General features: G+C 37.1%; 1 protein-coding gene across 1 annotated transcript; it reads right to left on the bottom strand.

Moving 5' to 3' along the window:
* Positions 1-9,340: 9,340 nt before the first annotated feature.
* Positions 9,341-25,396, bottom strand: cd82a (CD82 molecule a). The gene is made up of 10 exons (XM_079866170.1): positions 25,290-25,396; positions 24,336-24,540; positions 19,844-19,915; positions 17,472-17,544; positions 13,329-13,453; positions 12,937-13,011; positions 11,752-11,850; positions 11,279-11,452; positions 10,718-10,801; positions 9,341-10,616 (listed from the first exon to the last, which is right to left on the bottom strand). The coding sequence occupies exons 3-10, from the start codon at positions 19,904-19,906 to the stop codon at positions 10,539-10,541; spliced, it is 771 nt and encodes a 256-aa protein (XP_079722296.1). The 5' UTR covers positions 19,907-19,915; positions 24,336-24,540; positions 25,290-25,396; the 3' UTR covers positions 9,341-10,538.
* Between the last annotated feature and the right edge of the window lie 346 nt (positions 25,397-25,742).

Below are 25,742 nucleotides of genomic sequence, written 5' to 3'. Positions count from 1 at the left end.
TTGATAAATCATAGAACCTCATTGTGTAAGAAACATAGGGGGAACAGAATCCGACGGCAAATAGTTCAGCTGTCGAAATCCGTTCCCCCACCCCAATGATGAGAGATGTTGATGTATCGGCATAAAATATGCTTATTAGATTCTGTGTGTGGATGGAGCTTAAACAGCATCAGTTTAAAGAATATATTTTTTTGCCTTTTATTATGATAGGACAGTATAGTATCAAGAAAGTTTGACGAACCGGGACTTGAACTCGGGTCGCCCAAAGCTAAAAAAAAAAATATTGCCGGGCACTGACCACTAAGCTATTGAGGCTATTGATTTGCTGCAATTTGATAAATATTAGAACCTCATTGTGTAAGAAACATAGGGGGAACAGAATCCGACGGCAAATAGTTCAGCTGTCGAAATCCGTTCCCCCACCCCAATGATGAGAGATGTTGATGTATCGGCTTAAAATATGCTTATAAGATTCTGTGTGTGGATGGAGCTTAACTTGCATCAGTTTAAATAATATATTTTTTTGCCTTTTATTATGATAGGACAGTATAGTATCAAGAAAGTTTGACGAACCGGGACTTGAACTCGGGTCGCCCAAATCTAAAAAAAAAATATTGGCAGGGCACTGACCACTAAGCTATTGAAGCTTGCAACTTGTTTCAATTTGATAAATCTTAGAACCTCATTGTGTAAGAAACATAGGGGGAACAGAATCCGACGGCAAATAGTTCAGCTGTCGAAATCCGTTCCCCCACCCCAATGATGAGAGATGTTTATGTATCGGTTTAAAATATGCTTATTCTATTCTGTGTGTGGATGGAGCTTAAACAGCATCAGTTTAAAGAATATATTTTTTTGCCTTTTATTATGATAGGACAGTATAGTATCAAGAAAGTTTGACGAACCGGGACTTGAACTCGGGTCGCCCAAAGCTAAAAAAAAAAAATTGTCTGGCACTGACCACTAAGCTATTGAAGCTATGCATTTGCTTCAATTTGATAAATCTTAGAACCTCATTGTGTAAGAAACATAGGGGGAACAGAATCCGACGGAAAATAGTTCAACTGTCGAAATCCGTTCCCCCACCCCAATGATGAGAGATGTTGATGTATCGGCTTAAAATATGCTTATTCTATTCTGTGTGTGGATGGAGCTTAAACAGCATCAATTTGATAAATCATAGAACCTCATTGTGTAAGAAACATAGGGGGAACAGAATCCGACGGCAAATAGTTCAGCTGTCGAAATCCGTTCCCCCACCCCAATGATGAGAGATGTTGATGTATCGGCATAAAATATGCTTATTAGATTCTGTGTGTGGATGGAGCTTAAACAGCATCAGTTTAAAGAATATATTTTTTTGCCTTTTATTATGATAGGACAGTATAGTATCAAGAAAGTTTGACGAACCGGGACTTGAACTCGGGTCGCCCAAAGCTAAAAAAAAAAATGTTGCTGGGCACTGACCACTAAGCTATTGAAGCTTGCAACTTGTTTCAATTTGATAAATCTTAGAACCTCATTGTGCAAGAAACATAGGGGGAACAGAATCCGACGGCAAATAGTTCAGCTGTCGAAATCCGTTCCCCCACCCCAATGATGAGAGATGTTGATGTATCGGCTTAAAATATGCTTATTAGATTCTGTGTGTGGATGGAGCTTAAACAGCATCAGTTTAAAGAATATATTTTTTTGCCTTTTATTATGATAGGACAGTATAGTATCAAGAAAGTTTGACGAACCGGGACTTGAACTCGGGTCGCCCAAAGCTAAAAAAAAAAATATTGCCGGGCACTGACCACTAAGCTATTGAGGCTATTGATTTGCTGCAATTTGATAAATATTAGAACCTCATTGTGTAAGAAACATAGGGGGAACAGAATCCGACGACAAATAGTTCAGCTGTCGAAATCCGTTCCCCCACCCCAATGATGAGAGATGTTGATGTATCGGTTTAAAATATGCTTATTCTATTCTGTGTGTGGATGGAGCTTAAACAGCATCAGTTTAAAGAATATGTTTTTTTGCCTTTTATTATGATAGGACAGTATAGTATCAAGAAAGTTTGACGAACCGGGACTTGAACTCGGGTCGCCCAAAGCTAAAAAAAAAAATTTGTTGGGCACTGACCACTAAGCTATTGAGGCTATGGATTTGTTGCAATTTGATAAATCTTAGAACCTCATTGTGTAAGAAACATAGGGGGAACAGAATCCGACGGCAAATAGTTCAGCTGTCGAAATCCGTTCCCCCACCCCAATGATGAGAGATGTTGATGTATCGGCTTAAAATATGCTTATTAGATTCTGTGTGTGGATGGAGCTTAAACAGCATCAATTTGATAAATCTTAGAACCTCATTGTGTAAGAAACATAGGGGGAACAGAATCCGACGGCAAATAGTTCAGCTGTCGAAATCCGTTCCCCTACCCCAATGATGAGAGATGTTGATGTATCGGCTTAAAATATGCTTATTCTATTCTGTTTGTGGATGGAGCTTAAACAGCATCATTTTGATAAATATTAGAACCTCAGTGTGTCAGAAATATGGGGGGAACAGAATCCGACTGTAAAAAAAACAGCTGTCGGAATCCGTTCCCCCACTCCCATTATGAGAGGTGTTGATGTAATGGCTTAAAAAAATGCTGATTTTATTTTTGTGTGTGGATGGAGCTTAACCTGCATCATTTACATTTACTCATTTGGCAGACTCTTTTATCCAAAGCGACTTACATTGTATTTCAAGGTACAAATTTACATTCTTATCAGTTCTTGTTTTCCCTGGGAATCGAAGCCATGACCTTAGCGTTGCAAGAATCAACGCTCTACTGTTTGAGCTACAGAAAGCATCAGTTTACAGATTATATATTTTTTTGCCTTTTATTATGATAGGACAGTATAGTATCAAGAATGTTTGACGAACCGGGACTTGAACTCGGGTCGCCCAAAGCTAAAAAAAAAATATTTTCAGGGCACTGACCACTAAGCTATTGAAGCTTGCAACTTGTTGCAATTTGATAAATCTTAGAACCTCATTGTGTAAGAAACATAGGGGGAACAGAATCCGACGGCAAATAGTTCAACTGTCGAAATCCGTTCCCCCACCCCAATGATGAGAGATGTTGATGTATCGGCTTAAAATATGCTTATTCTATTCTGTGTGTGGATGGAGCTTAAACAGCATCAATTTGATAAATCTTAGAACCTCATTGTGTAAGAAACATAGGGGGAACAGAATCCGACGGCAAATAGTTCAGCTGTCGAAATCCGTTTCCCCACCCCAATGATGACAGATGTTGATGTATCGGCTTAAAATATGCTTATTAGATTCTGTGTGTGGATGGAGCTTAACTTGCATCAGTTTAAAGAATATATTTTTTTGCCTTTTATTATGATAGGACAGTATAGTATCAAGAAAGTTTGACGAACCGGGACTTGAACTCGGGTCGCCCAAAGCTAAAAAAAAAAATATTGTCGGGCACTGACCACTAAGCTATTGAGGCTATTGATTTGCTGCAATTTGATAAATCTTAGAACCTCATTGTGTAAGAAACATAGGGGGAAAAGAATCCGACGGCAAATAGTTCAGCTGTCGAAATCCGTTCCCCCACCCCAATGATGAGAGATGTTGATGTATCGGCTTAAAATATGCTTATTAGATTCTGTGTGTGGATGGAGCTTAGCTTGCATCAGTTTAAAGAATATTTTTTTTTGCCTTTTATTATGATAGGACAGTATAGTATCAAGAAAGTTTGACGAACCGGGACTTGAACTCGGGTCGCCCAAATCTAAAAAAAAAATATTGTCAGGGCACTGACCACTAAGCTATTGAAGCTTGCAACTTGTTTCAATTTGATAAATCTTAGAACCTCATTGTGTAAGAAACATAGGGGGAACAGAATCCGACGGCAAATAGTTCAGCTGTCGAAATCCGTTCCCCCACCCCAATGATGAGAGATGTTGATGTATCGGTTTAAAATATGCTTATTCTATTCTGTGTGTGGATGGAGCTTAAACAGCATCAGTTTAAAGAATATATTTTTTTGCCTTTTATTATGATAGGACAGTATAGTATCAAGAAAGTTTGACGAACCGGGACTTGAACTCGGGTCGCCCAAAGCTAAAAAAAAAAATATTGTCGGGCACTGACCACTAAACTATTGAGGCTATTGATTTGCTGCAATTTGATAAATCTTAGAACCTCATTGTGTAAGAAACATAGGGGGAACAGAATCCGACGGCAAATAGTTCAGCTGTCGAAATCCGTTCCCCCACCCCAATGATGAGAGATGTTGATGTATCGGCTTAAAATATGCTTATTCTATTCTGTGTGTGGATGGAGCTTAACTTGCATCAGTTTAAAGAATATATTTTTTTGCCTTTTATTATGATAGGACAGTATAGTATCAAGAAAGTTTGACGAACCGGGACTTGAACTCGGGTCGCCCAAATCTAAAAAAAAAAATATTGGCAGGGCACTGACCACTAAGCTATTGAAGCTTGCAACTTGTTTCTATTTGATAAATCTTAGAACCTCATTGTGTAAGAAACATAGGGGGAACAGAATCCGACGGCAAATAGTTCAGCTGTCGAAATCCGTTCCCCCACCCCAATGATGAGAGATGTTGATGTATCGGCTTAAAATATGCTTATTCTATTCTGTGTGTGGATGGAGCTTAAACAGCATCAATTTGATAAATCTTAGAACCTCATTGTGTAAGAAACATAGGGGGAACAGAATCCGACGGCAAATAGTTCAGCTGTCGAAATCCGTTCCCCCACCCCAATGATGAGAGATGTTGATGTATCGGCTTAAAATATGCTTATTAGATTCTGTGTGTGGATGGAGCTTAAACAGCATCAGTTTAAAGAATATATTTTTTTGCCTTTTATTATGATAGGACAGTATAGTATCAAGAAAGTTTGACGAACCGGGACTTGAACTCGGGTCGCCCAAAGCTAAAAAAAAAAATATTGCCGGGCACTGACCACTAAGCTATTGAGGCTATTTATTTGCTGCAATTTGATAAATATTAGAACCTCATTGTGTAAGAAACATAGGGGGAACAGAATCCGACGGCAAATAGTTCAGCTGTCGAAATCCGTTCCCCCACCCCAATGATGAGAGATGTTGATGTATCGGCTTAAAATATGCTTATTAGATTCTGTGTGTGGATGGAGCTTAACTTGCATCAGTTTAAAGAATATATTTTTTTGCCTTTTATTATGATAGGACAGTATAGTATCAAGAAAGTTTGACGAACCGGGACTTGAACTCGGGTCGCCCAAATCTAAAAAAAAAATATTGTCAGGGCACTGACCACTAAGCTATTGAAGCTTGCAACTTGTTTCAATTTGATAAATCTTAGAACCTCATTGTGTAAGAAACATAGGGGGAACAGAATCCGACGGCAAATAGTTCAGCTTTCGAAATCCGTTCCCCACCCCAATGATGAGAGATGTTGATGTATCGGTTTAAAATATGCTTATTCTATTCTGTGTGTGGATGGAGCTTAAACAGCATCAGTTTAAAGAATATATTTTTTTGCCTTTTATTATGATAGGACAGTATAATATCAAGAAAGTTTGACGAACCGGGACTTGAACTCGGGTCGCCCAAAGCTAAAAATAAAATATTGTCGGGCACTGACCACTAAACTATTGAGGCTATTGATTTGCTGCAATTTGATAAATCTTAGAACCTCATTGTGTAAGAAACTTAGGGGGGACAGAATCCGACGCCAAATAGTTCAGCTGTCGAAATCCGTTCCCCCACCCCAATGATGAGAGATGTTGATGTATCGGCTTAAAATATGCTTATTCTATTCTGTGTGTGGATGGAGCTTAAACAGCATCAATTTGATAAATCTTAGAACCTCATTGTGTAAGAAACATAGGGGGAACAGAATCCGACGGCAAATAGTTCAGCTGTCGAAATCCGTTCCCCCACCCCAATGATGAGAGATGTTGATGTATCGGCTTAAAATATGCTTATTCTATTCTGTGTGTGGATGGAGCTTAAACAGCATCAATTTGATAAATCTTAGAACCTCATTGTGTAAGAAACATAGGGGGAACAGAATCCGACGGCAAATAGTTCAGCTGTCGAAATCCGTTCCCCCACCCCAATGATGAGAGATGTTGATGTATCGGCTTAAAATATGCTTATTCTATTCTGTGTGTGGATGGACCTTAAACAGAATCAATTTGATAAATATTAGAACCTCAGTGTGTCAGAAATATAGGTGGAACAGAATCCGACGGCAAAAGTTCAGCTGTCGAAATCCGTTCCCCCACTCCCATTATGAGAGGTGTTGATGTGATGGCTTAAAAAACACTGATTTTATTTTTGTGTGTGGATGGAGCTTAACTTACATCATTTACATTTACTCATTTGGCAGATTCTTTTATCCAAAGCGACTTACATTGCATTTCAAAGTACAAATTTACATTCTTATCAGTTCTTGCTTTCCCTGGGAATCGAAGCCATGACCTTGGCGTTGCAAGCATCAACGCTCGACTGTTTGAGCTACAGAAAGCATCAGTTTATAGAAAATATTTTTTTTTGCCTTTTATTATGATAGGACAGTATAGTATCAAGAAAGTTTGACGAACCGGGACTTGAACTCAGGTCGCCCAAAGCTAAAAAAAAAAAAATATTGTCGGGCACTGACCACTAAGCTATTGAGGCTATTGATTTGCTACAATTTGATAAATCTTAGAACCTCATTGTGTAAACATAGGGGGAACAGAATCCGATGGCAAATAGTTCAGCTGTCGAAATCCGTTCCCCCACCCCAATGATGAGAGATGTTGATGTATCGGTTTAAAATATGCTTATTCTATTCTGTGTGTGGATGGAGCTTAACTTGCATCAGTTTAAAGAATATATTTTTTTGCCTTTTATTATGATAGGACAGTATAGTATCAAGAAAGTTGATACTATACCGAACCGGGATTTGAACTCGGGTCGCAATAAGCTGAAAAGCAATGAATGTCATTCCAGAGTGTACTGACCACAAGGCTATATTCACCCAGGATTGAATATAATTGTGCGATTAGTCCTAATTGCTTAAAAGAATGACTACTAGTCTAGAAAAATCTTTAGTCTATGGCAACTCTAATCATTAGCCTACAATTAATATTTGACATTATTTAATTAGTAATTAGTATACAGCTCCTTACATTAAATTAGTTGAGTTACCATAATTAGTTAATGAACTAATAAAATAATAAAATAAAGTTTAAATTAAGATACTAACCATATATTTCTATATAGCATTGCTTATTCCACCACACAAAGGACTGTTTATAAGGTGACAATCCGTTATACATGTGAAGATTGTAGGCTGTATCTTGAAGATTTTTGCATTGTATTGTGTCATCTTTTATAAAGATTAAGATTGACATTTCGTTAATTAAACAAAAAATCACAATGTTGTAAAAAATAAACACTAGGCTGTTCTGTTAGATGTGTTTTGACTACTTTTTGTTTAATTATATCTCTAGGTAATGAAGATAGGCTATAGCCTATTAACAAAATATAATATATTATATAAAAAAAACCTTATAGGCCTATATAAAATATATTTTAAAAAAAGGGCCTCATTGATTAATTTTGCCTGATTGGGGGCTGCTACTATTTGCTTAAGCTTTTTGAACGTAGTGTGATAAAGGCGTGATAGGCTATCAATTTTATGTGGATAAAAGCATATTTTGTACATGACTACACATGTCCTTATAAAGCCAAGAAAGTATTTTAACGACATAACATCTCGTTATTACGAGAAAAATATGTCGTTTTAATAAGATCCCGTTATTACGAGAAAAATATGTCGTTTTAACGACATAAGATCTCGTTATTACGAGAAAAGATGTCGTTTTAACGACATAAGATCTCGTTATTACGACATAATTGAGGGGAAAAAATAATATGTAGGCCTATGTGGCAGCAGTGCGTCACCGTACGGCACCGTAGGCTATAGCCTAATATAATGAACACAAATTATTATTATTAATAAATAAGCAAAAATAATGCGGCTGATGCTCAGCAGAATAAAATACCATAGATTATGTCAAAAATACATTTTTAAAGTCATAATGTAGTAGTAATTCAGAGCTGATTTGACTTTTTGAACTTCCCTTTGGTTCTCATTTTATTAGTGGACTTCCTCCTCCCCTTCATTAGCCATCTCTGTGAAATGAAATTAGATTAAATTCAATGAGGGTGAGCAGAGTATGACTCGGTCACAAGAGAGTGAGTGTGTGTGTGAATGACAGCTCTGTCTCGTGTATGTCTCTGGGGCTTCCTGTCAGCTGCTCTTTCTCGTATAGAGACCATGTTTGACTCTAAATATTGCTCATAAAATGCAGTTTCAAAACTACTTCATAAAAACATCGGCATTCTACAGCTGTATACAGCTACATGATGAAATAATTCCGCAGTCTATGAAAGCTTTTACAGCAAAGAGCAGCAGCTGTTGTTGTTTGGCAGACTAGCAGTACATGATCAGAGCGATATTCCAGACTGCTTTCTGACAAAAGACAGCTCAGCTCCAGTGTCATCCCTACAGCATTATAATTACAAGTGTAGCTCTGGAGACCTGGAACAGAACATTACCGGAAGGATGGGAGAGGAACCGACATCCTCTTTTTGAGCTGCATTATTACCATAGATCAATGGAGACCCTAAATGCTCAGGTAAAAAAAGAAAAGAATACACTGTAGCCTACTGAAGGTTTTCATCATGAAAATCCATAGTATTATGCATTTATGTGTATTATTATTATTATTACTACATTTAGAGCACTTGACATGTTTATATAAAAGAGAAATTGATCATGAGTATCCATGTGACACGCCTGGGCAAGACTGGAAAGTCATGGACATGGTCTTCAGAAAACAGGATGGCAGGGCAGGCTGGATATGAAGAGGGCAACAGGTGGCAATGAACCCTCTATTGTTGAGAGAAAGAAGGGTGGGTCATGCCATTTAATACCTCACATAAACACTGAGGAGAAACACAGACCACCATGACCGTTGAGGAAGAACACCATCTGCTGCAGAAGTGAACAAAAAGCACAAGCAAATTATATTTTACAAGTAGATTTTTGTAATGCAGTTTTCGTAAAGTTTTGTTTGTGGTGATTTAGTAATACAGGGTATGTTTTTATTTACTTGCCTATTATGCAAATGTGAGATGTTGACCAACACTTCCCAGTTCACTTTATTAAGTTGAACCATAGAGTAGATGTGAACCATAGCACAACAACAGATGTGCTACTGCCACCTAGTGAAGATCTGGCAAAAGTACATGGTGAATAAACACACTGAGCACAAATAGGTGTGGTGAGTCATTTATTGTAACACATTCAGCTTAAGAAAGGTACATGTAGTTACAATACTTTTTATCATTTTATAATTACTTGATTGGGGACCATATTCCCTGTATTAAAAAAAAAGATTTTTTTTTTTAAACATTAAAACAGTAACATAAGTTTTTACCTTTTATTAAGAACTCAAAAGTTTTACGTATTTAACAGAACTATTAAAGATGACAAAGAAAACACTGTTAGCATTTTTCCATCTATACTTGTCATAACAAGTATACAATTAAAGTAATAGCGGTGTCAGAGTAAACCAGTTAAATTAGGATCAATGCAATCAAAAATAAAATTAAATCAAGTCTGCAGTCAACTTTGGGGGCTAATCTTCATTTTGGTTCACATCATCAAGGAATAGCTTTATATTGTACTTCCTTACAAATATGCTCATACAGATATGCTCAAATTAAGCATGTAGAAAAAGATAAAAATTTATCATCTGTACAAAAAAAGGGAACATTTTGACTCCCAAGACTTGTCAAAATCAACATGCAAATGAAAGCTAAAAATATATACACACTAAAAAATATAAACAAAGGCAACAACACTGATGAACAAACATAAATGACAGACTATAACACAGCCAACTTTGTTATTTGGGACATGCCACTGGGGCAGGGTGGAGATTGTGTCAGTCTATGTATACACAAAACAAACACATGCCAAATATCTAAAGAAAAGTCCCTTGTTTTAACAAAAGCAGGCCTTTGTGGTTTTTCCGTTGTCTATAAAGCATAAACCGAAGTTTAATAGGCTATTAACTCATAGTTTGGGTCACTATAATGAAGAAATATCAAAGCAAATACGTTGTAGGCCAGCCTGGGTGTTAAAAAGTGTTGTTGTATATAAATAGACATTTGAGGGGCACCAGGACTCATACGCTTTTCATTCATTTACGTGGGCAGCTTTCATGTTCTGCACTTCAGACTGTCATTACAATGGGCTATTCAAACTGGACTAAAAAGGTTTGATTATATATATATATATATCAGGCGATAGTGTTACTGACAAAGAGTGAAATCTCATGACTAAACACAACCCTAAAGTTTATCTTTTGGAAACACTGTATATACTGTAGAAAAAGAGGGAGATCTGTTGTTCCAAGCAAATAAGGAAGGACTGAATACATTTGTGTGCAAGTGTCTGTGTTTCCTCCTCAGTACTTTGGCACTTTGGTGTAGTCTTCTTGGTGTACAGTCTTGCAAAGGCCCATAGAAAGTATCATACCAAGGAGCTGTAGGAAAAAAAAATCATTGATAATAAACACCCCAAGGTTTCTTAGTAATACACAGGCGTATTGTTCATGACGCCTAGGCTGGAGGACATACAACATACCTCAATGACAGCCACACCAAGGCAGATTCCCAAAATAATGCCATAATTTGTGAAGAGCCAGCTCCCCACCTTATCCATGCAGCCCTGATGAAGATAGAAAAACACTCTGTCATAACATTATTCACCTGAACTAACCTGTTATTGAAATCATCCACCTAAAAATTCATAAAATGCTTAAAGAAACCGGTATCTTAATAACTTTTCCCTCAGTGTTCAGCAAAAGTAGATCTTATTTATCTACCATTTCAAACAACCTTAAAGGGATAGTTCACCCAAGAATAACAATTCTGTCATTTACTTGCCCTCATGTAGTTCCAAACCTGTATGATTTTCATTCTTCTGTTGAACAGATATTTTGAAGAATGTCAATGGGCCCGAAACTGGTCACCAACATTTTTCCACAGTTCCACAGAAGAAAGAAACTCATACAGCTTTGTAACCACATTTTTATGTTGGGTTGGACTATCCTTTTAACAACACAGAATTACACGAAAATATAGGGAAACATGGAGAGATTCACTTAACACGCTAAAATGACTAAGTGACTAATATTTCCCATACCGTCTCATAGATGGGCAATTTATTAGATGCGTCCAAGCAGAAGCCGCTATCTGTGACATTAAATGGTTGGAGGGAAGCATTGTGGCAGGAGCATGAGTACAAATTCTCTGAACTGTTCTTTATCATATGGTTCACATCCCAGTCCTCACTTCCAAGCCAGCCACAACACTGCATCTGAGACACACAAACAAGAAACAACAGGGCATGAAGCATTTTATAATGTTGGCTAAACGATAAACCAGGATTATTTAACCCAATAAAATCTCTCCATCATACAAGAAAATGAACAGGGAACAGTCGTAATGTTGTGAAAGATTAAACTCGGTCAACCCAACAAGCATTTCTACATTCCAAAGCTTGAACCTCCCACAGAAACCGAGTGTTTTTCATGGCAATACATTCGAATGACATTTAATACACGTCTCAAGTTTGAATTAAAGACAACACATGAGTTTCGCCCATTCTCAACTCACTGTTCTCTGTAGGTAGTCCCAGGCCTGCTCTGCGGTTTTGTTCTGTCCGGTGTAGTTTTCTATGACTTGGGACACAATTTCGCTTGTCTCCTTCCTCAACTGCAATGAAAGTTAAAAGGGTCAGTGGTTTATTTTTCTAGCCCCAGGTATTTGACATGAGATTCACATTGCTGACTGAGGAAAAAGTTACTAAGCTACTAAAATGGAACAGCTTTTCCTTTTCCATTAGAAAAGCACGTGTTGCATTTGTATTGGAGGCAAATTTTCTGTATTAGCCTCCAAGCCGGTTTGCATTTAGGAAAATGCATTTAGCAAAAAAAGGACCAAGTCTATCATCTACCTGTTCCAAATACTTCATGATTTACTGCATATCCTGCTCAGATGCTTCCTATAGTGTCCTCAGACACACTTGCTGCTGGCTGACCTAGGTGGAGGTGTGAGTGAAGTGTGTGTGAGTGAAGTGTTTGTTTGTGGTCAACCCTTTGCTCATCTTCCTCCTGTGTGTGATTTTTTCCCCTCATGGGTCATCATGGTGAAGGTCTGTTCAACAACAGCGATCCTCAAATGCCCTGCAAAGACTCCAAGTGTATTTTTTGGTATGTGCGATAGGGGGCGATATCTTTTCATTTTCAGCCACTGATTCTCTTGACCTCTTTTCCAGCTGTTCCAGAAATCTAAACAAAACCTTCACAATGAAATCTAGCTGGAAAATGGAACACATGGACTTTTGGCTTCAACTTTTTTACGAAGTATTTAACGGCACAGAACATGCAAGCCATAAGTGTCTTGCACTCCAAAAAAACATTCTGATGACAGGCTTTAAGATATCACCCAAAAATGAAAATCCTGACATCATTTACTCGCCCTTATCTAGTTCACAACCTGTTAGACTCTTTTTTTTCTTTTTTCTATGGAACACGAAAGAAGAATTTTGAGGAAAGTTGGTAACAAAACTCTGGTTCCCATTGACTTTCACTATATTTCCTGACCATACAATGGAAGTCAAAAGGATTCACAATTGTTTAGTTACAAACACTATTCAAAATATCTTCTTTTGCATTCCAAAGAATAAATATGGTCTTACAGGTTTGGAATGACATCAGGGTGAGTAAATGATGACAGAATTTTAATTTTCTCATGAGCAATCCCTCTACGGCAGCCACATTAGGGCGCTCACTAACTCACCGTATCACGCTGGAAGTAGATGAGAACGGCAGCAGCCACTTGACCAAGGAGGATGAGCAACAGACAGGTGAAGTACTGTAGAGAAAGAAAAAGACAGTGCATTCAGATATCACAGATCCATGTGCACCCCCCACCACATATGTCGGTCTCACATATGTACTGCACAGTCCGCATATATGTGCAACAGAAAAGCAACAGCTGGTTCTGTCCAGTATACTCGGATCGTGTGACATGAAACTGCTCAGCAAGGCAAATTTCCACATGAAAGCAGAAGTTCCACTTTGAGTTTACATAAAAAACATGATTTTCACACACACACACAAAATAAAACTCAATTATGATAGATAAAAATAGTACTGAACATTTAGGGCTGGTTCATTTTTTCATCTTACCAATCCGAGCAAACAGCGGATCTCATATATGGCCCCCAGACAGCCCAGAAATCCCAGAATCATGGAGAATGAGCCCACGCCAATCAGAATATAGGAGACCACCTTTAGGACCATGGATGAATCCTCTGTTAGTGAGAAACACAAACACAATCCTGGTTACAAACGAATCATTTCATAATTGTGTTGATTAGAAGTAACTCAGTAAACAGCCCTTATTTTCTACACTTTGGTAACACTTTCTAAATATTAACATTGGTTAATGCATAAGTTAACATGAAATAGCAATGAAAAATACGGTTACAGCACTTATTAATCTTGGTTAATGTAAATTTCTACATATTAAGCAGTCTGGGGTCAGTAAAAGTTTTTTTTTTTTTTGTGCTTTTTTAAAGAAACTTTTGCTTTTTAAGCAAAGCATTTAATTGATGAAAAGTGACAGTAAAGATGTTACAGTCTTACAAAACAATCTATTTCAAATAAATGCTGTTCTTTTAAACTTTCTTTTCATCAAAGAATCCTGAAAAAAAGTATTACCGTTTCCACAAAAATACATTTAATCATGTTTTTAACATTAATAAGACATTTTCTTGAGCACCAAATCAGAATGATTTCTGAAGGATCATGTGACCCTGAAGATGCCATCACAAGTATAAATTCCATTTTAAAATACACTACAATTTCTTTCTTTTTTTCAGATTACAACAATAGTTCACAACATTACTGTTTTGTTTGTATTTATGATCAAATAAATCAGGTCTTGATGAGCATAAGAGACTTTAAAATGTATTATATTAATAATGTTTTATCTTTTATAGGGTAGTTTACATTTTTAACATTTCAAGCTGTACAAAATAGAAAAAAAATGATGATGAACAATATAGTTCTAAATTAGCATTATTAAACCTAATGCTAAAGTGTCATCAACACTTTTTATATGGTTTGTTGCACATCACAAACTAATTCTGGTGTCAAATACTCCAAGCCAGTAAATACAGTCTCGGGTTGTCCTCATGAATATGCATTGTGTAACGTCGAGATGGGTTTAGCAGGTCTCCCTTGCAATCTTGACCGAGTCGTGACGAACTATAGTATAGTGCGATGCTCACTGTACGCCATTGAACAGTTGAGTCAGACATTCTGTGGCTTTACCTCAAAGAAGGAGCACATTCTCCAACTGGTCCTGCTTCAGTCAGGCTTTCATGCGTATTGTCAGAACGCCATACTGAAAAGCCTCTGTCATATCATCCAGCCTCAAAATACCTCAATGGCTCCCCAGCAAAAACAACATTACCACAGACAGCCTTACAAACAATACCACAGTGTGGAGCAGAGCGCTGTGTGACTGTGGGTGCAGAGGATACAATGGCCTATCATGTGACCTGATGTAATCATCATTACGAAACCCAGCACTTAGATGAGATGACCAGCTCAACCCTGATGATTACAGCATTCATCAAAGCACAAATAACACAATGAGTTCATCTTTTCACACGGTTGAGAAGACACGATCTATATCTTACATAATTCAGGCCATTTAATAATTAATGATTAAGAGAGAACTAGATACTGGGAAACCTAGAAGGTGGAAACTGTGAACCAGCGGATTGCAATTAGTCACAAGTAATCAAACAAATCTAGCATCCTAAGGAACAATGTGAAGCGAGTTATCTTTTGGGGAATCATCTCAGCCCATTCTGTTCGTTGTGGAGAAATTCTCACAAGATTCACAGCAGTTGGTTGTTCTGAAATGTTTGACTTAACTATTGGTAAACAGCTGTTAATGTGATTTTTTTTTTTAAATGGCAGAGAGTTTTAAATTGAAAACAGTGATTTAAGGCTCTTTTGTACCATGTGGTAAATATTATTGAAATTCTCTGTCGCCATAAACAATAGAAGAATAAAGAACAAGACCTTTTTCCTTTAACAAAGCAAATGCCTTTGTAAGTTCGACCGCTGTGCTTAGCAGTCACCAAGTTCAAAGCATTTGGCTGAGGAAACCAGTTCCGAATGCAACAATTCGGTTTCAATTATTCAATCCAATTCCAAAACCCCAAGAATGGGCATTGGCATTACAAATAAAAGCATTAAATGTGTGTGTCTGCAATTCAGCTTCAAATGTGTGGGCCTTTCTAACTTCAGTACTGTAAATCTCAAACAACCCCATGCTGTTGAAGTGCCTAATGGTGTCTAACGGAAACAGGAAAATCCTCTAGGGATCAGTGAGCCGGTGAAGGCCACTGGCATCTGGATTAGAAAAACAATGATGTTCAGAAAACTTTTTTTTTTTTTTTTTTTTTACGATGGGTAAAAGGGCTCACTGTTTGCATGCATGGCTGGGAGCCCCAACAAACAGCCATGCGACCGCTGTGCACTGCAGGAATGTGTCTGTCAGAAGAATTATGACGTTAAAAGGAGGAGTACTAAAGGTTGACAGATTCACTGCAGTTGGTATCATGCTATGGCGTGAGCCTGGGCTTTCTTAAAATCAGTTTTCTGCTCTGAACAATCAATCAAACAAAAAACTTTTTATAGCACATCCACTCAGACTGGGTTCAAGTCTTGGGTCAGGCACACTACATTTTACAAGACAACCTTTGAAAACTTTTCCCAAGTCAACTACTGTAATCATTTTGTAAATTTAGGGACTGTTAATGTGCTTTGAGCATTGTTCATTTGCACACATTCTTTTGTTATATTCATTTATTTCAGTCAATTTTACTTGGACTGAAATGGCCTCTAAATTTAGTTGATGAGAAAGAGCCAATTTTAACCAGCATACATTCAATGTTCCGTTTCAGCTTACGCCACTTAAGGAAGTCAATCCAAAACATTATTGTCTAAGGATTTTAATTCATATTCTTTCTAGATTTTATCTTTTCAAAACAGTCTACTATTAATATCTTGCAGTGTTATTTTTTTCTTCACAATATTTGTCAGCAGTTTTTTTTAACTCCAAGCATTTATCAATCTTAATGAGGTGCATGAGGTGTTGATAAAATCAAAAACCCTTTGTTATTGACCACATTTGTCAGTCATTTTGTTGACACAAAGAGCACCAAATCAGCATATTAGAATGATTTCTGAAGGATTGTGTGACACTGAAGACTGGAGTAATGAAAATTCAGCTTTACCATCACAGGAATAGTTTACATTTTAAAATCTATATTAAAATAGAAAACAGTTATTTTAAATTGTAATAATATTTCACAGTATTACTGCATTTTTGATTAAATAAATGCAGCCTTGGTAAGCATTTTTGACTTCTTTCCAAAACATTAAAGAATCTTACCAAACTTTTGAACTGATTAAGACCGGAGGCAGATAGAGGCTCATTCTTTTCCCTACTTGGATATACTTGCTCACCAGTGTTAATTTGTTCTTTCCAATGTCTAATGCAACAAGGGGCCTGATCTGAGAATTGACGTGATGCATGCTAATGAGTCAGCCGCTAAAAGAGCCCTGTGTGGCAGCGAGGGAGCACCTGCAGACTGCCTCAGACGTGCTATGTCACACACAGGCCCTGCCTGGCTCGCGCACAGAGCCGTGAACTCAATGGCTGATCCGGAGCCAGCTGTGAACATGTAGCTCCAGCCTGCTTGGCAGTGTCTGTAAGACCAGACCTAGTGACCCAGAGCTCCCTGCAATGGCCTCTGGGATGGAAAATAGATCAGAAAATGTGCAGGGGGAGGAGTGATGAAAAATACAGAGCCCATCGTGAACAATCTGTCCAAAAGCCTGAATCATATGCTTTAAGATGAGACTAATGGTTATCATCAAACAAGAGCAAAACGAGAGACAGATGGCCCCTGTAAAAGTGGGTCTGAGTCACTGGTGCACAAGCCCAGAAGGTTTCATTCAAAGGTACAACGGGATAAAACTTCACTAATGAGAGCATAAAAAGACAAGATCAACGACCAACTCTTATCACCACTTCCGCTGGATTTTACTACAACCAACTAAAAGCAAAGGAACTATCCCATGGGGCATTAAATAGCCTTTTAGATTAATGTGAACTCATTTTCAAACCATCCTAGAGAAAATGGCTGTGAGAGTAGATTTAGGTTATTAGGAGCATCATTTTCCTGCTTCTTTAACTACATGACATTTTATGGTTTGTTGCACACATTTTATGCAGAAACTTACGCAACACTGCAATGAGGCTCTGATTGTCTAGGAGGATCCACAGTCCAAATCCCATAATCGTAGCTCCGAAGATCTGTAGAGAGACAAAAAAGAATGGAGGGGGGGCAGAGGAAAGAAAAAAGGAAAGAGAGAATCAATCATATAGTGCAGGACAGGAGGGGAACGAGGGGCCCCACATTTCAGTTTACAAGCTGCAACTTGTTCACTCCAAATCTCTTGGACAGAGCTAAAGCTGGAAACTCTAGTATTAATGTGTTCCCTGAAAGACAGGAAGGTTGTGTGCTTGTGTGTGAGAGTATGTAACAAACACACTAATCCTAGCCCGTAGGAAGCTATGAACTGTTCCCTGATCTCTAACTGTGGGGTTCCAGACTCTTTCTCACATCTGGGACTGATTGGGCTGTGCTTCTGCGTGGCAGTGGCTGGACGGGAGGGGGGAGCGCAGCGGATGTTGCAGGAGTCCAACAGCACCACAGTCTTCGCTAACAAGCGCTACATCTACTCTCCTCATTTATAACACCAGGGTACATGCTGACGCGCTATCATTTGTCAAAATGCTTTTTAACCGAGTTTAACTAAGGTTTATTCCTTCTGTGTACCGATTCTATAGTTACTCTGGTGCAACTTCACAAATAAGGTGCATGGAAACAGGAAAATTGGGAATGGGAAGTGACAAAGGCAAATCCAGCAACACTTGTTGATTAACTATTTTAAAAAATCAACGCATTTTAACACACAGATCTTCATTAGGGTTTAAAGAAAACAAATGAAGAGAATTTATTTATTTTTAATAGAAAAAAAGAACAGATAAAAATAGGAAAATAGGAAACAATGCTACAAATTAAATAATAATATTTTCGTATTTTATATATTTTTTAAGAATAATATTTTAAATAAAATGTGTATAAAAATTATTTTATAAATGTATATAAAAATAAAATATTAACATACATTTGTATATATATATATATATATATATATATATATATATATATATATATATATATATATATATATATATATATGTGTGTGTGTGTGTGTGTGTGTGTGTGTGTGTGTGTTATATATATATATATATATATATATATATATGTGTGTGTGTGTGTTAATATTTAATTTTTATACAAAATAATTCAAGAAAATTCCTGTTCTCTTTTTTTCTGTATTTCATTTCTGCTCAAGTCTGTGTATTAAATCTAATCGTATATTTAAAACTTTGTGTACTGTATATGCTGTTGGCTCTTATAATAAATTGCTTATGATGTTCCTAATTTTTAAGTCACTTAGATAAAAGCATCTTGCAAATAATAAAAAAAAATAGCAATATGTAAGTGCAAAGACATGAAAATATTTCAACCACCAATCTGAGACCTTCCTCTCATAATGTTGTCGTCATATTTTTGACTTTCTTAAAACATTTTGCTTGGCTCATTTAAACATACTGGTTGCATTCCAAATGCTTGGAAATGATCATTTGACTCTTCCTGTACCCTTTAAGCCTGAGCACCCTGGCCTGCAGAGAATAAACTTGGATCAGAGATTTCTTTTTTCCTACATGGAACAAGCCCAAGGATGACAAAGGAGAACAGGCTGTTTCTCTCTCTGAGACCAAGAAGAGTAAACTGTCTGGGTAACAAATGGCAAACACTTAATCTGGATGTTAACTAGAGTGCATTCCTGCGACAAGAGAGATACAAGGCCGCTATGAAGCACCTGTAACTAATAAACATGTGGCTTTTTCCATGAACTGAAAGACCTTAAACAGTAATGACTTACTTATAATACAGCGAAGTTATCACTGGTTCAGTGAATGTCAGTCAAACTCATGTTAAGAAAACTGGGACATCAGCTTTTAGCAGTGAGCTAAAAATCATCATTTATAAAAAGAAACAAGCTGGGGGAAAGTTGTCCTCAGAACATTTGGAAAACTTGCCCAGAACAGTTCACCCATGCCTAATGCAGTAACACTTAATAATAAGGTTCAATTCGATTACTTTTGTTTATCTATTAGGTATTATGAACTAACAATGAACAATAATTTTACAGCATTTACTAATCTTCGGCAATGTTCATTTTTACATTAGTGTGTTAGAAACTAACAAATGAATGAATAATATAGGCTATACTTATACATTCACATCAACCTAATGCTTGTAAAAAATGACTGATCATTGTTAGTTCATGATACATAATGCATTAAACTATGTTAAATTGAACCTTATTGAAAAGTGTTCCATCTAATGCTAACATTCTATTACTGATCTTACTTTTATTAGTTCTATTCAAGGAACAATAACAAAGCAGTTGACATTCAAATGATTCAACTAACTGAACTTTTCCTTCTTCTTTAAATACTAGAAAGTGAGACTTACAAAGAATATTAAGTTGAAGAAAAACAGGAAGTACTTGGTGGCAGCGATGCATCCTTTCCCCATTTTGTTGACCTGTAAAAACCCAAAACAGGGAAACAGAAGTAAATTAAGGACCAGTTTATATAATACATTTCACAGATTAAGAAAAATGGCAAATGAGCAACAGGACATAACAGATAAACAGATGGCTTACAATAATTGTTTTTGCAGGATTAGTGATGCCAGCTTTCATCATGCTACATGTTTGCTAGAGTTTAAAAAATTCAATACAGCATCCCCTTGCTTTCAGACACAGCATGCTGTCATCATCAGATCAATATGGAGCACACAGAACTAAAATCCACAGGATATGTCAATACTCTCCTCTGGACTGCGTGATTGCTGTTAGCACACTTTTTAGATAATGACCCACATTCTGGTTATCATTAATAGGTTAGTATTATACTTCTCGTGCTATTTGTGGGTCTGTGTGCTGCGTGGCACACTTCACCACGTCCAATGACCTCAGAGAGGGCGAAAGAATTGTGAGTAATGATAAGCAGATATAGAGCACCAACACAAAGCAGATCAGGCCACAGATGGACAAAACAGCATTGCTGGAGCCATTTATAGACAAACACAGGAGCTCATTCAAAGCTTTCTTGCAGTGGAGATGAATGGATGTACTTTCATTCCACCACTCAGAGATACTACATCTGAAGAACCACTTCAGTTTTACAGTTAAACCACTGAACATCACCTTTGAATGGGAGTGTCAATATATAAACAGCAGAGTATTTTATGGTTACAAGTTTGGGGCAGTAAGATTTTTTTTTATATTAAATAATAATATTTCATTTTTCATATTAATTAAATTAATAATTGTATTCAGTATTAAAGTAAAGACCTTTATAAAGTTATAAAATATTAATATTACAAGTAAATGTTGTTCTTTTGAACTTTCTATCCATCAAAGATTCTTGAAAAAATGGTAAGCAGCACAACCGTTAACAACATTGATAATAATCGGAAATGTTTCTTGAGCACCAAATCAACATATTAGAATGATTTCTGAAGGATCATGTGACACTATAGACTGGAGTAATGATGCTGAAAATTCATGCCATCACAGGAATAAATTGCATATTTAAACATAGCAAACAAGTTAACATTTTTCACAATATAAAGGTTTTACTGTATTTTTTTTATTTAAAAAAGGCTTCTTTCAAAAATAAAAACCTTACCAACCCCAAAGTGTGTGTTTAAATGTATATAAATACACTCAAAATGTTGCTTTGGATAAAAGTGTCTAAAATAGAGAGAAAAAAATGGACCAAAAAGCTAAAATATCCCATAAGCCAATATCTGTCCACAGAGTGTCTTTTTCTTTTTAGAAAAAAAACACTTCATAAACAAACTTACATTAACTTCTACATAATTTTTAATCAGTTCATGGAGAACTAACCTTGTGAGGAATAGCCTGGAAAAAAACAAACATTTGTTTAACTTGCTTGCTTCAATTTAGCTTTGAAGAGAAGAATCACAGTGCTGCTGAGCTGAGGCCAACCAGCTCAATTAAAAATCTCTCATATTTTTCCACCTTGGGAGAGATCGTGAGGTTTTTTTCAAACGTTGATATGTCCCGTGCGACAAAGTCTGTGGAATCAAATTACCTGCTCTTCCTCCTCGTTCTACAGAGAGAAACAAGGCTTTATTTTTACCTTAAGTGAATTTCCTAGTACATGGTCTTTCACGAGACATAAACAAAAGAGGTTTTAAACAAATTCAACCTTGATAAGAACACTGTTGTGCTTCTGATCAAGGTCAGCATTGAGCTTATAAGGTCACAGAGCTATTATGACTATACTTAAAAGAGTGCCAACACACATGTAGCTTATCCAATCTCAGTCAGACAGACAAAAAGTGTGTCACAACGCACTGACATTTGAATCAGGCCAGCACATCACCACAGGGAAAAATCTGATCATATATATTAACCGAAACAGTTTATCAGTAGAAGTTTATCTTATCTCTGCCATTGCAAAATAACCTTAGGGCCTTGTTTCACAGACAGGTCTTAGATTAAGCCATCCAGGATTAGGCCTTAGTTCAATTAGGACATTTGAGTAGCTTTTATAAACGTGCCTTAGAAAAAAAAACATTACTGGTGTGCATCTTGAGGCAAAACAATGGCACTGACATATTTTAAGATATGGGGCTCGTTTTAAACCTCATCTTAGGGGTTTTTAAGCTGAAAAGCAATTAAATGCTTGCAAAATGAGTACAGCCACCGCGAGCAAGTATCCTTTGAGGTTCATCAGCATTCAGCTCATCTACACAGTGTACACTGAGGCTCTAGTCTAGTTCACACTCCACTCTCCAGCCACCCTCCCCCACACTCACAGCGATAGGACCAGCTTTGATTTCCCACCACCACAACGGCAGCTTTCAGCCACGCTTTTCAAATCGAACAAAAGGAGAAACTCCACACACTCAAGAACCCAGTAGCCTTAAAGTTACCACCAAACCGATGACATCCTCAACTTTAACATCCAAAGAAAACTTACAAGTACACAACTGTTGTGGAATCTATTAAATGCTGATTGAGCAAGTGTGCTTTATATAAAGTGATTAAGCTTACTTGCAAGTGACTAGCAACTAAATGAAGCCTAAAGCTGATAATTTAACCCCCGTCTAAACGCCTTCTAGGCTTTGTCATTTTCATGAAACTTTATTTGAACTTGCACATGCCAAACAGGTTGCTACTGCAACCATGATGTGGGCTGGCATAAAGGGGTGCAGAGAAACCCCTCTTGAGGGACTAAACAGTCTCGCACTCCACACAGCATGCAGAAAAAAGAAAAGCGAAACCCCAAATAAGGGGAAGCCCACAGGGGCCAATGGCCTTGTCTCTCCACCGTTACTTCAGCCAGAAACAAGGCGTACATTCATTAGGACGGTTAATCTCTCTCCACCTGAACACAAAGACCAACTTGATGCCACCAGTCATGTTAAAGTGGGCTGTGCGAGTAGCTACTAAAACGTCCCAGAGAAGTTATTAAACGTTTTATGATGAATGATGACTATGGTTTAAAAAAGCAACAACATTTAAACAACAGGGAGGGACAGATGTTTCTGTCTGAAACATCACCTATCAATGGAATGCAGGCAAACTAGAAGAGTTTACTCGAAAGAAGGTGTTATTGTTTAGAGTTTACTCACGCGAAGCTCAGATTCGTTTTATTTTATTGTATCAACTTAACTCAACTCTGTCTCAGATGCTTGTCCTACAATTCTGAGAAATGAAGGTAGACTTAAATGAGACAATTGTTGACATACAGTAAAACCAAAGGAGCAATAAAAAAATAAAGTGGATATCAAAGAACAAATCATTTGGTTTTAGGACAATTTGATGCAAAGTGTTTTCGTTTAGGCCTGATTTTAATAGAATGTGTTGAAATGCTGTGATATCTTAGAGGAGACACGTGAGATTACTGAGGTATTTTTCTCAAGATTATTAAGTCTTCATTTGAGCTCCATATTTTCTTATTGTTGTCTAGGAGAGATAGTAAAGATCTCAATTGTTATTTTTTCCCCCTATTGGTGCGTTTGCAATCAGCTAATTCTAAACAATACCAAATATAATGGACTATAAATTGAACTTGAGTTAATAAAGTGTATCATATTCCTGTTATTAGGCTATTAATGCATTATTTTATAAATTAGTCTAGTTCAACTTAATCCGCACATCAACATCTTACAAGAACCTAATTTGTAGGCAGACATCCGATTCAAACTTTAGCTACTTAGTTCACCTCAATTAAATTCATATTCGCCTCCAAACAGAAAAAGTCTATTTCAACTGACGTGCCAAATCACTTACAGTTGTAAACCGACTTGACCTACATACGACAGATCTCATATTACAGTTCATAACCAGTGCATTAAACATCCTCACAAAGAGAGCTCCCTAAAAAGACTAAATTGAAGGGATAAAAAGAGAAAAAAAAGGACAATGAGCAGGCGGGGAAAACGGGCTTTTTAATAACCCTGAACAAAAATAACTCAAGCAAATTATTTTGAGGACTGTGAAGAATACATGCTTGCTATTTTATCTCGGCTGATAATAGCTCTTCCCAGAAGGACTGAACAAATTATAATAAACTGCAAGTGAAATCATGACAATAAGTGCGAGAAACAACGCAGAAGTAAACTGTGAACAGAATTTAATTAGCCTTTAAATCCAAAGTAGAAAACTTAGGAGTGAACAGGCGAGTGCTGTTAACTCCGTTACTGCAGTGACAGAAAATATGTTACATGACACACCAACGCATGAAAACTCGCTCTGCTATTAAAACACTTGAAAATAAATCTAATTTACCAACTCATGACCACTTTCTATTAAAACTTTTCATTCCAGTCGTAAGTTCTATTTCAGTTTGAGATGTAAAGAACTATTCAGAGGTACAAAACATTTATTACTTTCAATGTCAAGCTCTGAAAGCATACTCACGTAGAGTGTCGGGATGAGAAAATGAGAAAAGTACAATAGATGTCAGCTGTGCGTCTCCTCCAGCGTTAATGAGTCTAGTGCGAGCGAGCAGGCTGGAGTTAGAGAAGAAGATCTGCTCACAGTCTCCCCCGTGTGGATGTTATGATCTTACAACAGTGCTCCTCAACCAGCGAGACGTTGTCCACTTGGGGGCCTCAGTGAACTGCTAAGAAATACAAAAAAAATATCTTTAAAGCTACACTGTGTAGGATTTTCTCCCATCTAGCGGTGAAATTGTTTATGACTACCAACTGAATATTACTTTCTAGCCTCCCATTCCGAGGGCGTTTTAACTCCTATGGTGGCCGTATTATTTCAAATCTGCCGGCAGTCGCGAATAATCTCCCCCTCGCATTAGTCACAGTGCCACTGAGTGTAAAAACGCGAAAGGCTGAGCTTGAATTTTCAGGTATGTCCCTCTTTGGCTAATGTATTTTCAAGATGGAGGCGCAACATGGCTGCCGCCATTCAATGGCAGATTCTACGCTTACGAGAATACTTGATTAGCTGGTAGAAGTAATTACACATTAATGAGCACATATCATTTTGAAAGAACAAAGTGTTTTTTGCTAAGAATCAACTGAAAAAAATTACACAGTGTAGCTTTAAAAGTTTGTTACATTTAACAAACGAAATTGACAAAAAAGAAAAAAGAAACTGACCCATAAAAATTAGTCAACTGATATATGCGAATACATATTTTAAGACCCCATTTATATAGGCTTGTACATTATATGACAGCATTTCTAAACGTTTTATTATAAAAAACAAAACAAAAAATCGCTTTCTCCTCCGGAGGTCAGGCTACTAAAGCTGCTCATCCCGTTAGAATCAGTATATTAGATTGAAAACAACTTTGTGTTTGTTCAGCAGAAGTTTAAGAGATAAAAAATACAAAAAGTAGCTGTTACCTACCTAGTTATAAACCTGCTTCTCACTTGAAGTCGTCAATGAGAAAGCTGCTGAAATGGAGGACACAAACTTGTTGCACTTTGAAGCATAAATGACAACATGTGGGGGAAGGAAAGAAAAGTGAAAATCCCAACAAGGGAAAATCCAGACCACCTGATCTAGAAGCAAGCAGTACATTCAGGACACATAATAAATCTTGCCTCATTCAAAGCGGTTATTAACAATGAATACTGAAAGTAAAAGATGCATTCACTTTGAGTAATGCCACCTGCTAAAATGTCAGTAGGCCTACAAACCTTTTGGATACAAAATATATGACCACATGGAGGCAAAAGAAAAGTGAAACCCCTGACAAGGGGAAACCCGCAGTAATGATCTATAGTCTTTGGAAATGAGCCAGAAACAAGCAGTAGTTCTCTCTTTCTATAGTCATTTTGCTAATGTATGTGCTGTGCA

Source organism: Squalius cephalus, assembly GCF_949319135.1.
Source record: "Squalius cephalus genome assembly, chromosome: 3".
Lineage (NCBI taxonomy): Eukaryota > Metazoa > Chordata > Actinopteri > Cypriniformes > Leuciscidae > Squalius > Squalius cephalus.
Note: the sequence above shows the minus strand (reverse complement) of the source record. Positions and strands in the feature narration are given on the sequence as shown.